At 37.4% G+C, this 14,631-nt stretch overlaps 1 protein-coding gene across 2 annotated transcripts in view; it reads right to left on the reverse strand.

Moving 5' to 3' along the window:
• Nucleotides 1–10,013, reverse strand: part of SLK (STE20 like kinase) — a 41,376-nt gene extending 31,363 nt beyond the window's left edge. For both annotated transcript variants that reach the window (XM_019725068.3, XM_019725067.3), the window contains exon 1: nt 9,864–10,013. In XM_019725068.3, coding sequence (XP_019580627.3) covers nt 9,864–10,013 — 150 coding nt within the window. The remainder of the gene's footprint in view (nt 1–9,863) is intronic.
• Nucleotides 10,014–14,631: the final 4,618 nt, after the last annotated feature.

A 14,631-nucleotide genomic window follows, 5' to 3' on the forward strand; every position in this document is an offset into this window, starting at 1 on the left:
CCACTATCAAGATTCCACACCAGAATGGTACATTTGTTACAACTAAGGACCGATACTGACATATCATTATCACCCATAGACCATAGTTTACATTTGGATTCACTCTTGGTGTGCATTCTATGGGTTTTGACAACTGTATGACATGTATCCACCACTATAATATCATTCAGAATAGTTTCACTGCCCCAAAAAATCCTCTATGCTCTACCTGTTCATCCCTCCCCTCTTGCTAACCCCTGGCAATGACTAATCTTTTACTCCATAGTTTTGCTTTTCCAGAATGTCATACAGTTGGAATCTTACATACTGTAGCCTTTTCAGATTAGCTTCTTTCACTTAGTAACATGCACTAAAGGTTCCTCCATGTCTTTTCACAGTTTGGTAGCTCACTTCTTTTTAGCATTGAATAATACAGTTCATTACATAGATGTGCCACAGTTTATCCATTCACCTACTGAAGGTATCTTGTTTTTTTCCAAGTTTCAGCAATTATGAATATAGCTGCTATAAACACATATGTGCAGATTTTTGTGTGGACATAAGTTTTGAACTCCTTTGGGTAAATGCTAAGGAGCACAATTACTGGATCATATGGTAAGAATGTTTAGTTTTGTAAGAAACTGCCAAACTGTCTTTCCAAGTAGATGGGCCGTTTTGCATTCCCTCCAGCAATGAATGGGAGTTCCTGTAGAGCCACATTATCCCCAGCATTTGGTGTTGTCAGTGTTTTGGATTTTCACCATTCAAACGTAGGTGTATAGTGGTATTTCCTTGCTTTAATTTGCAATTCTCTTAATGACATACGACGTCAAGCATCTTTTCATATGCTTATTGGCCATCTATATGTCTTCTTTGCTGAGGTGTCTGTCCAGATCTTTTGCCCATTTTTTAATCAGATTGTTGGTTTTCTAATTGTGGAGTTTTAAGAGTTCTTTATATATTTTGAATAACAGTCCTTTATCCCATGTCTTCTGCAAATATTTTCTTCCAGTTAGTAGCTTGTCTTCTCATTCTTTTGACATATTTATTTTTTTTTAAAAAAAGCCTAAACATAAATATAAATTAATGCATACTATGCACCAATGCTAAGTACATATCTTAATCAGGTCTTACAATACTAATTAGGCTTTTTAAAGACATTTCAATATTATAAGTTATCACTTCAGCAAAACTAGAACTGTTACCCTAAAATACAGAAAAAAATACCAAGCTGTTAAAAGCCACCAATGAATGTTTCAATAAATGTGCAAATTCCTCTTTTAAGAATTTATAATAAGGAGATAATTTTATAAAACAAAACAATGTGCATATAAAAAACTATCCATCAAAGCACTGTTTACAATAAGGACAACTGAATCAGCCTTAATATCCACTCACAAGAACCTGCTTAAATCACTCAACATAATTCTACCATGGAACATTAATATTTCTTAAGATGGAAAAACAGCTATAACACATCACTGAATGAGAAAAGAGGCAACTTACGAAACATGAGAGGTTACGTAATTCTACAGAAACTACATATCCATTTTCACACATGAATAGCTGCATAAAAAGTATCTGGAAAGACATCATTAGTGACGATAGTGGAATTTCAGGTGCTTTGACTTTTATGTTTTTTATATTGTTTGAACTTTTAAAAATGGACAAGTATTATTTTTAAAGAAGCAATAAGTAATTAAAGAATCAGTATATGGGAGATTTCTTAGTGATCTATTATCTAACCTTGACGATGATGATGAAAAGAATAAACAAAGCACGTATCAGCCTGTAAAAGGGAATTTTTTGTCAAGAGAAAAATTCTGAGCTGTCCTAAATTAAATTACAGCAGAGAGGAGAGTGATAGAGAGACAGGAATAATGAACCAGTTAATAGCTATGGGCCTACTAACAAGACTGCTCACATTCCTGAATGTATGTTGGAGCTCTGAATCAACCTCCAGGGTCTATTACCTCACCAATAGACACCACTGTATACTGCATAACTTTCCAGACTGTGACCCATCACCAATGAAGTAGTAGTAAATATTTCCTCCTTACAGACTGTGTATCTACCATAGAACTGCCCCACTTCACCTTTTCCTGCTCACCCCTTATCTGTAGCCAATGTAAATTCTTTCAAAACAACTTACATCTTTCTTCCCCAACACAGAATTTATACAAGGTTGGACAATTAAGAATATCACTATGGTCACCTTCGAAGTACTCCCCTTGGGAAGCTATGCATGGATGCCAATGCCTAGTCCACCCTTCAAAGCAATTTTGGAACTCTTTTTCTGGAATGGCCATCAGAGCTGTTGTCGTATTACCATTGCTGTCCTGAATGTCACCGAAATATCTTCCTTTCAATATTTCCTTTATCTTCAGGTAAAGAAAAGTCATTGGGGGCCAGATCAGGTGAGTAGGGAGGGTGTTCCAATACAGTTATTTGTTTCTGGCTAAAAACTCCCTCACAGACAGTGCCATGTGAGCTGGTGCGTTGTCGTGATGCAAAAACCACATATTGTTGGCGAAAAGTTCAGGTCGTCTACCTTTTTCACACAGCCTTTTCAGCACATCCAAATAGTAAACTTGGTTAACTGTCCAGTTGGTACAAATTTATAATGAATAATCCCTCTGATATCCAAAAAAGTTAGCAACATCATTGCCAAGAAGTTCGTGAAGTTAATTGTCCGACCTCAACTTAATTATCCGACCTTTTATATTCCAACAAGGAAGAAAAACTGCCAATTAAACTATGAAGACACTTTATGATTTAGAATTTTTATGTTATACCTTTTTAAAGAATTCTTTTGGACCGATTTAGATTTAAAAATTGTTACTATGTATCTATTATCCTTGTGCATAAATAATTAAACACTTAATATTTAAGTTTTACTCTTCTGAATTATTTTCACTCAGAGTTATCTCATGTCTGTGTTTTCCACACAATATCTCTGGCCACTAAAAGCCTTGGTAATGCAGCATTGCTCCTCTACCACTGTCTCCAAAATTTTCTTCGACGCCACTGCCTCCCATTTTGCAATTATAATGTTCATAATACTTTCTTGATCTTACCACAGGTGCTAAAAGATTTTTAGGGAACAACTGGGGCTCACATTCTCTCTTCAAAATGTCTTTAAATAGTTTAATTGAAACATCAAGGGATTGAACTGTATGACACCAGGGATATAACTAAGTTCAATGACAAACATATCATGACCTCCCCCGGCCAATAATAATACTAAGTCATCAATCAATAAAGGATATATCCCAATTTCAGAGATGTTAAAAAGCAAAAAGTCTGCCGTAACTGGTGTAATACAGCATCAAGTTTATATCTCTAAAAAAGATACTACAGTTGAGCCAATAGTAACAATTAGAACTCACCCTCCCCTAAGTCAGAGGAAATAAGCCAGTGAGAGATAAGCCCTTCTCTCACCATTTTACTGTAACACTTCGGGAAGACAACAGACCAGACAAACTGTCCTTGAAGAGCAACACTATAAAATGTAAGCCCTCTTAGGAGACCAAAGCTATTGTGAGTGGAGTTAAAAGGCATCCTACTCCTGCATGCTTCTACGGATGTCCTGAGAGATTTTAAAGATGTGTCTTTTACTTGTGAACGGAATGGCATGAAGAGAAATAAAAACTAACACTAGATAATATCTGAAGTTCTTTATAGTAACAAATTTCACTATTCCAGTCCCCTGGGTCTACTCATGAAACCAACAATGGTACCATTTGGTTTAATGTAAGTAATAAATAAATTTACATTAGAAAGTATAGTGCATTCTACATTGTTGCTTGAAAATAACTTGATTATTCATCAGGATCTAGTTCTAGAGAATTCTGAATCAAAACTGAAATAAACATTGATAAGCAAGTGAAACTATACTTTAAACAAATATAAAGTGTTAAAAAGAAACAGTCTCATCTACTACCTAAAAGCATGAAAACTGTTCACATGAAGACTTAATGAAATGACTAAACAAATGTTAATAAAAACAAGAACAGAATAACAAACACCCAGATATTACTTTAAAGAAGATACAACTTCTATTGATAAAAAGTTTTCAGAGATCAGTCACAACCACTTAAAAATCACTGTACTTTTATTTTCATGAATCATGAATAGAGCTTGGCCAGTTTACATAAACAAATAGGGGGATACAGGGAAACATAACTTATTAAGTTTCCTGCACTGGTTTCATGTTCTAAACAAAGTAGGGTAAAAATTACATCCTCTTATATTACTCTTGTTTCAACAGTGGTTATCTTCCTGGGTGATGAGGAACAAGCAATTTTTAAATTTTCGTTTATTTTCTTTCTATATTTCTACATTTTCTAAGACTACGTAATACTTCTATAATGAGAAATATATTTTAATAAAATTCTCAGCTGGAAATCAAAAAGACCAGCGCAGAAAATATAGATGACTTTAGTATCACAGAGGTGTTTGTCAATCAAAAGAGAAAGAAAAAAAAAAGAAGGATGAATACCAAAAGAATCTAAAAGACTAAGAATAAAAAGAGATGAATTCATTCACTTCAATAATCATTAGGATTGACTCGATTGATTTGGATGATTTGGATCTCAAGATTGAGAGCTCAAAGATATTCCTCCTCCAACCAAGACAAGAAGACCCTTGTGTCCAGTGCATAAAAATGTTCAACCATAACAAAATATGAAAACTAATAAACAAACTGAATCACAGTTCATGAACATCTACTACATGTAAGGCATTAGTTGGAGGTGTAGAAAACACAAAGACAAACAGCACCCCACAGATATCTGTTCTCAGAAAGAAATGCAAAATAAAAATCTATTAAAATATGCTCAAGAATTGGTCTGCTAAAATCAATTCATTCTTTCAAGAAATACTGAGTACCTCCTATATGTCAGGCACTGTTCCAGATGCTGACAATGTGAAAAATGTACAAAATCCCTCTGTCCTTGTGGCACTTATAATTTTGTGGAGAGGACAGTCAACAGGCAAATTTAAAAAGTAGAGAGTATGTTAGTGATTAGTACTATGGAAAAAATAAAATAAGAAGAAAGACAAGGAGATGGGTGGGGGTTGGGGGGAATACACAGGGAAGAAGTTACAATTTAAATAGGGTAGTTAAGTTAGACTTCACTGAGAAAGTGATATTTGAGCTTATCAGTATTAGTCAAGTTCAATGATTGTTTTTTGAGCTATGTAGTTAAATTGGAAATTTTAGTATTTTGCAAAGAAATAGGGTACAAAAATCAAGAATGCTATTCTATATAACAGTATCCATTATGCTATTAGATATTCATTGAGCAATTATCCTGTGCCAAGCACTATTCTCTGCACTCTCCATTTATTAGCTTATTTAATATTTGTACCAATCAGCGCCCAGCAAGAAAAAAATATTGATTATTTTAATAGAGAGAATTTAATATAAATAATTATTGACTCTGTTAACTTGGTAACAAAAAAGATAAAGAGAAGGTGAAGGGTCAGGGAGGTAGTAACAACTGCAGGAAAAAGCTACTAACCTAGGACCAGAGGTGCCAAGGGAAGGGACTGGAATTATTAAAACTCAGAAAATTGGAGGAAAGATTCTGCAGACCTGAAACTCAGGTCCCTGAGGAAAGAGTGCTGTTCAGCTGCTGCTGGCATCTCTGAACTTAGAAGAGTGGTCTTTTGGGACGAAGATACCTTTTGAGAAAGGGAACCAGCCAACGGGAGCTGGCGTCATGAATGGCTGTGATGAGGTTGGAAAAACTACAAACTGGATTCAACTGCTGTTGCTGGGGTGAAGAATTTCCACTAGGATGATAGTCATAGTAACAGGAAAGCAGACAGGGAGCCCACAGGAAACAAAGAGAAAGGTGTAAGTCCTCTCTTCCTCCTCCTCCTTGAAGGCTCCCTCTAGTGCTATACACTTGTGAAAACTAAAAGTGCGCAGCTGGCAAGGTAGAAATATGATTTGCAAAATGGTTAAAATACAGAATACACTACAAATAAACAAGAAAAAGACATCCAAAAGACTTGAACACAAAAGAAGAAATCCAATTTACCAATAAACCTATGAAAAGAATTACTTATTAGTAGTCAGAAAAATGAATTAAAATCACAATAAAAAAATATAATATCAGATTGCCAAAACTGAAACTTTCTGACAATACCAAATGTTCTTGAGGATGCACAGCAAGGAAATTCTCATGCGCTGCTGGTGGGAGTATAAACTGGTATAGTCTGGCACGGACTAGTAAAATTCAAGATACACTGCCCTATAACCCAGCAATCCAACTCCTGAGTTAAGTCTTAGCGAAACTCATGCATATATGCATCAGCATTGTGTATAAAAGCCAAAAACTGGAAACAATTGATATACCCATTAACAGTACTAATGATAAATAATTTAACCATATAATTGAACTCTATGCAATAATGAAAACAAACTACAGCTCTAGGTGATAACAAAGATGAACCTCAAAAACATGCTGATTTTGAATACACTCAATATGATTCCATTCATATAAAGTTCAAGTGCACACAAAATTGAATTTATAATGTTTAGGGATATACACCTAGATGGTAAGCTATTAAAAAAAAGCAAAGAAATAAAGATAGAATAATGGTTTTCTTTAGGGGAAGACAAGGATCAATTCAGAAGGGAAATGGGAGGGATTCAGCGGTAATGGCAGAATTCCTTGACTCTGATAATTAATACGAGTTCACTTTGTTGTTTGCGAAATATACACATTTTGGTACTTTTCAATACAAAGATTATATAGTTCACTATTTTAAAAAAGGTATACACCCATGAGTGCTATAAAAAGAATCACTTTCATCCAGCACACAGTCAGTTCAGCTTCAATTCAATACATAATTTTATGTCACTCTTTTTCTTCTTGTTAAAAACAGAATCCAAAAGTTGAAAAAACTTGTGAGGGATATTACATGTTTTCTTTTATGTGTAAAAGAATACTACATTAAAAACAGAAAATAAAGATAAAAAAATAGAAGTCAGAAACTTAAAAGAAGAGAAAATAAATTAAAAATAGAGAAGTTTTTTCAGGTAAGAAAATAACTGTTACAAAGTTGTGTAGAGATGAACTGAGTGGAAAGAATACCACTATATGATGGGAAAATGTTTCACATTTAAGTACACAAAATGACCGCCTATTTACAATTTAATCTTTGTAAGTTACTAATGTCTATAAACAAATGATAAAATCAATTTTAGAAAGTTTTCTGTTGTTACGTACAACATTACAGTAAGGTTTGCTAACTTCCTCCACACATACACAGAAGGAAGTTTATAAATTTAAAATTTCTTTAGTATCTTGGAAAACAAAAACTTTTCAGGGAAAACAGATCAGATAAGTTTAAATTTTCTTTTTAAAAAAACTCAGAGCCTTGGAAGCACAGACTAGTGAAGCAAAAAGATGCAAAGAATTCATGCTCTTCAAATATCACACTAAAATAGTCATCAAGCCTATAAAATTATCCTTGACACAATTTTATAGTGTTCAATTACATGGAATAAGCCTCTTGTTTTTAAGAAAATTTTCAATTGATGTCTCACTACAGAAAGATATGCTACAGTTTACAGGGTCGTTAACGAATTAAATCACAGAACATTAGTATGGCCACACAATCATTCTGTGCCATGGGAAAACAAGAAAATGGTTCACTATCTTCATAGGTCCCTTTTCCTGTCCCATCCTATATTTTGTTTCTGAGCTCTAAATGTAGTAACAATAATTTCTACCATTTACTGAGCCCGTTTTATGTGTCTTATATTTATTATCTCCTTTAATTCTCACACACTGAGGAGTAGGTCTTACTGATGAAGAAAGTGAGACATGGAACAATTAAGCAATTTGTCCATGATCACAGGCTGCTACTGAGGGAGTCCAGAATAGTAAAACTCCAGAGCCAGTGTCTTAATACTAGAGTTCCTATTCAATAACACATTTATACCATTAAAACTGCCCATAATCACCTACTAAGTACTGGATTTCAGATGCCTTGAGGATTTATTTTTGCCTTTCCTAGACAATTGCATACTCACAGAACATTAATGGGTGAAGGAATCTCAACAAACGTTTAGGGAAATCTGATTTTCCAGCTAAGCAAACAGAAGTCCAGAGAAGTTAAGGGCTCTGTCCAAAACCACAAAGCTGGTTTGTGACAGCAAGCACAAAAACACAATTCTTGACTCCCAGGAGCAATCCTCCCACTGCACTAAAAACCTTTCCTACCATACATCTACATGGTAAGCTCTTGCTGAAACTCATACTCTACCCTCCACACCAGTACTAAAGTTTATTTTGCCAAGTTTCAAAGCATACAATAACTTCAATACCACTCACATGTAGTAACACACATTCTTTCAGCAAATATAGAGAGAGAGGCACTATGTGCTAAGGCAATTGAAATTGTCATCAAGTCCAGAAAAGGTACACCATAATTTTTGATGAACCCAAATGTACATCACAATTTCTGCCCCAGCCTTATCATAAAAACACAAACATATTAACTATAATATGTGACAAGTGCCATAGTAGCCATGTGAACAATGTGTTTTGAAAGCAGAGCAGTGGATATTTCAGCCTGAGTAAAGAATGAGAAAGACTAGGGGGCTGTGAGTTTCATCTGTGACAGAGCAAAGACAGAGAAGTGTGATGGTGCTTAGAAAGAAAGAAAAATGCTATCACTTTTACCAATGGACATTAAAGTAAAAAACAATAAGAAACATGGGTCAGAAGACCTGAGTTCAAATTTAAACTGTGACTCTGACCAATTTCTGAGTCTCAGTGTCCTCTTCTGTGAAATATAGATACTACTGACCTGCCTACCTCACAGGGCTTTTGTAGGGCCAAATTACGTGAAAGTGCTTTCAAAACTACAAAGTCCTATTTAAACATAGTTATTTGTTTTCACGTCTAGGCAACCCTGTGGGTCCTTCCCCTAACCTGTGTCTCATAAAAACCTCACCCTTCAGGACGAAAATATTCCAATGACATCATTCATATACTCCTTATGAGGTAGTAAACAGTTAACATTAATGCCTTCAGGTTGAAACATCAAACCTCTTTCTACTGATTGGTATGTGTGTGTATATATGTATATATGTATGTATAAATGTATATGTATATATAAATATACATACATATATACATATATACATATATATATATATATATATATATATATATATATATATATAATATGTGTTTGTTTTTAATTTCTTAAACTCTGGTACTGACTTCTAGTCAATGCTTACTATAATTAGACTTAGAAACTAGTACCAGATGCAGGTTTTCTTCTGGAATTTTTCTATCAGAAATTCCATTCCATTTTATAGTATGTTGTCAAGCAACCAAGTCAAGAATAGTCTGCAAGCAGAAATCGCTTTGCTCTCACCCCAAGAGACTGGTTATGTTTTAGCTATAGACACCTATATGTCCTGAACCCTAAAAAAGGAACTGTTTTAGTACAAGCACACGACTGGGGAACAACAAATAGACAAATATAAATCCACTGAAAAGTATAATGAGTTTCTATCATAAGTATGATTTTAAAATACTTGAGGACCACAGTCTGACCCCTGCTTTGAATTGAAGAACGCCATCATTTCCTTTCAAGTTTGACAGCGTAAACTGTATAACCTCGCCTCCCTTTAGCAATCAACTCTTTAAACTACATCCAGGCCCCATTTTGTTCAACCTTAAACCCTGTCTTAGCTGCTCCTTGGATGATAACCTAAAGTTCCAGTAAAAGTTTACGAAGTCAAAAGGGGCAAGACACAGCAAAGGAGCAAGGGGGACAAGAAATCCTAGTGCCACTTGGGCCAGTGGCTTTTATCTCACAAGTGCAACTTCCCTTTTTCTCCTTCTTACCTTGTACACTTTCCCAAAGGCTCCGTCACCCAATTCTCCTATAATTTCCCAAAACTCCTCGGGGTTCAAGTCCCTCTTCACATGTTCATACTGTTTCTTCTTCTTCTCGCCCCCCAACTTGAAGATCTTACGGAAATTGAAGAAGGACATTTTTCCACCCAACAGAGTTCCTGGCACTTAAGGACTAAAACAACAATAAAAGGCAAAGTTTCTCCTCCCTCCTCTCCCGCGCGAGTCCGGCGGGCGACGGCGGGCGCGGGCTCTCCTAGCTCCCGCCGCTCCGGCCAGGCGTCCCTGGGGAAGGCGGGGCACGACTCGGGCTCTGAACCACGGGGTGGGGGGGTCTGCACGGGCGGTCCCTCCACCGAACCCGGCCCGCGGGCCGCGCGGTGGGCGCCTAGCCCCCGGCCTGCCCAAGGTAGGCGGCACCTGCCCGGACGCTCGTCCCAATCCGGCCCGGCCCGACGGGTCCGAGCGGTCCGGACGCCCGCGGACGCCGCGGTTTAGGCCCGTGTCACGGCGAGACTCCAGGGGCGGCGGCCACTCCGGGAGAGGGACGCAGTCGGCGACCTCGGAGGCCGGCAATCGACAGGCCGAGCTCCACCGCCTCGGGCCGCGAGCCCAGGGTCCCCTCCGCAGCTGTCTGCTCCCGCCGCGCGAGGCCCGCGCGTCCCCTCGGCTCGGGGTACAGCCGCCGCTTCGCTCCCTCCCCAGCCCACACGGCTTTGGTCTGGAGCGCGCACCGACGCCGACGCCGCAGCACGCCCGCGCGCTCCCCCGGCCGCGCGCCCCGCTCACCGCGCGCCCGCGCAGGGGCGTGCCCTCTGGCCCCGCGCACGCGCGTTGAGCTCAGCGTGCTGGTGTCTCTGAGGGGCTCCGAGGTGTCCAGCGCGGGTTGCGACGCTGATGCTTGAGCTTATTGCTACTTGAGGATTGCTCCAGGTTTGCCCTCCAAGCCCTAAATCCTGTCAGCCCACGGCTGTGGTGTAGTTGCCCCGGTGGGCACGATCCTGTTGGTTGTGCTAGCGGATGTTGTCTCCATTCTGGATCTGGGAAAATTTGTAGCGTGAAAAATGAGCTGTCCGGATTGGAGCCCGAAAGTGGACTTTTTCGCTCTCAAATGGGTCCCATAGTACGAGAGGGGGGTATGTGTGATGCTGGGAGCTTTGGAGCCAGAGATTACCAGCTCTGTGACCTTAGGCGGTAACCTCTCCCAGCCTCAGTTTCTTCATTGTGGAGAGCAGTAAATGAGGCAATGGCTGTAAACCCTTTGCACAGTGCCTGTTCTGGCAAACGCTCAATTTCAATTCTTGCTGTTGTTGCAAGTGTGCAGGTAAGATAGACATAGATGTATAAAAATCATTTAAGCCCACTTCTCGAGTGATGACTGCGACACTCCTTGAGGGTAATCTACCTTCTGGCCACTTCGCAGCTGTAATCCCAGTGCCACCCCTGTGACTCCATCTGAACCACTTACTAAGGCCCTGGCTTCCTGACCTGCTTCCAGCCCCTTGGACAGCACTACTGGAAGAATTTCTGGTGGGCGATGTAGGCGTTGGCTGCAATCTATCAGATAGCGACCCGCCTTCCTCTGCACCAGAAGGGAGGTCTTTCAGGGCAGTGGCTTGTTGCTTATGGTATCCAGATACCTGATGACATTCCTGGCATATAATAGGAAGGCAGATCCCTTGAATGAATGGAGGTTATCTGGAGCAGAGGTCATGTTGCTGTCTATATAACACGTATCCACATACCCCTCCGCAACCATTTTGCCCTCCAGCCCCAAAATGGCCTACCAAAACCCTTCTTCCAGTAAAAGGGTTAGCATGATTTTGTTTCTCAAGATCCCTCTAATTTTAATAGTTTTATTGAGGTATAATTTATATACAATAAACTACATATTTGAAATATGCACTTTTATGTTTTGACAAATGTATACACCTGTGAAAACAATGCCATAACGAATTTATTTTTAATGAGTATCGTTTATGTAGGTGTCACTATATTTAAAGGTAATACATGCTTATTGTGAAAAATGAAGAAATACATAAAGAATAAAATAAAAAGTACTTTAATTCTACCATCCGGATATAACCATCGGTAAAATTTTTTTTATATTTCCAAATAGGAGTTTTTGGTTGTGCACTAACTTTTTTTTATACGGGTTAAATTATACTACATATAAAGGTTTGCCTTCTACACTTTTATATTTCAGTATGATTAGTAATTGTTTTCTCCCATCTTCAGATATTTAAATTACGTGGAACTTTTCTCTATTTTAGATAAAACATTGATAAATATCTTTGTTCACAAATCTTTTTCCACATATTTGTTATTTCCTTAGGCAAATTACCAAAAGTAAATTTGGGTCACAAAGGGTTTAAGACTGTTTCCCTTTTTGTTCTTTTCAAAATAGAAAAATATTTACTGTTTTCCCAAATTAAAAGATAGTATATCCCTGTTGTAAATTAATTCAAATAATACAGAAATGATAAACTAGGAAATACCTGTAATTCTCCCCTCCTGCCTTCCCTCTACCCAACTTCACCCTCAACCTAACTGTTAAAATTAAGCCTATGAGCATGAGAGAACTATGGGGGTAACTACTGTAGTAATGATTGCACAAGCGTATACATTTACTAAAAATCATTGGATTGTGTACTTATAATGGGTGAATTTTATGATATGTAAATTATACCACAATAAAGCTGCTTTTAAAATGTTAGATATATAGATATATAACTAAAGTTTTTTCTATGCATACACTTTTTTAACATAAAAATGGAATCCAATATGGATCATGGACATCTTTCCATGCCAGAACAAATAGATCTAGTTAATCCTTCTTAATAGGTTCAAAGAGTCCCAGGGTATAGCTCTCCCATAATTTATTTAAGCATTTCTCTACTGGTCGGCATTTAGGTGGTTTCCAAATTTTTGTCATCATAAACCATTACTCAGTGAGTGTGCATATACAAGCATGTTTGTGTATGTCTCTGATTATATTTCCACAAGATAAAATATAAGAAGTGGAGTTGCTGAGTTAAAGACCATATTAAGAATTTTTTTACCTGTATTGCCAAATTGCACTCTAGAAATGTACTAATTTATACTCCTACTAACAAATGTATGAGAGCCAGTTTTGCCACACCCTCAGCAGCAGCAAGATATTAACTCATCTTTTTAATCTTTGCCAAGGTGATAGCCCAAAATAACCTCTCATTTACAATTCTCTGATCGTAGTGATGTAACAACTTTTCATATGTATATTGGCCATTTTTATTTCTTATTTTATGAATTGCCTCATCATATCAATGAATACTATCAAATGATGTTGTTAATATTGTATAAATGAGGTGATTGAGTCTGACATACTTTGGAGACATGATGGAGTTAATAATAGGTTATACATTTTTTTCCATGAAGTTATAGCCGTAAAAATTATTTAATAATAACCGTGAGATGTCATTTAGACAGATTCCAATTTTCCCAGTAATGACTCTGACATCTAGTGTGTTATTTCTAAATCATAGTTTGGCTTCCTTGAATTTTTAAACCTTTAAAAGTGAAGTTTAACCAGTGGCCATGTAAAGCATTCATTTAATACACAACTTTTTGGTTCCACTCACCTTAAAAGTAGTTTAAAACATTCTCACTAACAGCTTGGTGAGGGGAGAACTATCTTCACAATTGACCAGGTAATTACCCTTCACTAATAATAGTGATATCACTAAAAATTAAAAATTGAGTATGCGTTGTGTACTTACTACGTGCCAGCACTGTGCTAAGTGGTTTACACCCATCCTCTCATTTAAACCTCATCTCAACCCCATGAGGTAGGTACTATGACAGCCCCCAGGTAAAAGCAAGGAAAACTGAGACAGTTAAATAGCATAGTCATGACCTCAGAGACAGGAATGGTGGATTTGAACTGGAATCCACATCTTGGTAAACCAAACTCCCTAGCATTTAACAGCTCCACTAAGACTGTCTCCTTAGCCTTCAGGAGCTTCTGTAATAGCTGTCTCACAGAATTGTTGTCACAGCTGTTTTTTCCTCCTTTCCTTGAAAATGTACTCTACTCACTGTCTCCACTTTGTTAGCTCCCAAACATGTATGTGTGAGTGTGTATATGTGGGTATATATGTGAATATGTACATTGACTGTGTGTATATGTGTGAGTGTATGGAAGTATATGGGAGTGTGTATGTGTGTTTCTGTACGAGCACATGTGTATCTGTGTGAATATATGTGTATGTGGGTATTTGAAGGTATGTTTGTGTATAGGCATGTGTATAACTGAGTATGCGTGTGAGGGTATGTGTATGTTTCTACCTCTAGACTGAGAGCAATGGAGGGCAGGGACTCTGTTCTTGCTCATCCCTACATCTCCTGCATCTATTCCATAAATGTGTGTTGCATAATGAATGAAAATGAAAGAACTTTATACCTAGTGAAAGCAAATTACACATCAGTTCCTTTCCCCTTCTTCATTTCTAGTTTAAGCTGTAAATTTACTAGTAAGTTCTTTAAGTGCTACTGTGTAGGTTACATGGAAGTAGTAAATTTCTTCGGTGTACAAGTACTCTGTGGTATAAATAACATTTGTCTATCTTTGTAGAGTTATATTTTTAGAAAGGAATTTTTCAGGTATTTTTTTTAAAGTAAACTGCAATGATGACATTATTCTCCTGAAATAGGTTTGTGTGTCATTCAGAAAATTCCAAATTGAATTTTTGGTCATTTTTTCCTATTTTAAAAGTAAACA

Source organism: Rhinolophus sinicus, chromosome 15 (assembly GCF_057876585.1).
Source record: "Rhinolophus sinicus isolate RSI-liver-muscle chromosome 15, RSI-T2T, whole genome shotgun sequence".
Classification (NCBI taxonomy): domain Eukaryota; kingdom Metazoa; phylum Chordata; class Mammalia; order Chiroptera; family Rhinolophidae; genus Rhinolophus; species Rhinolophus sinicus.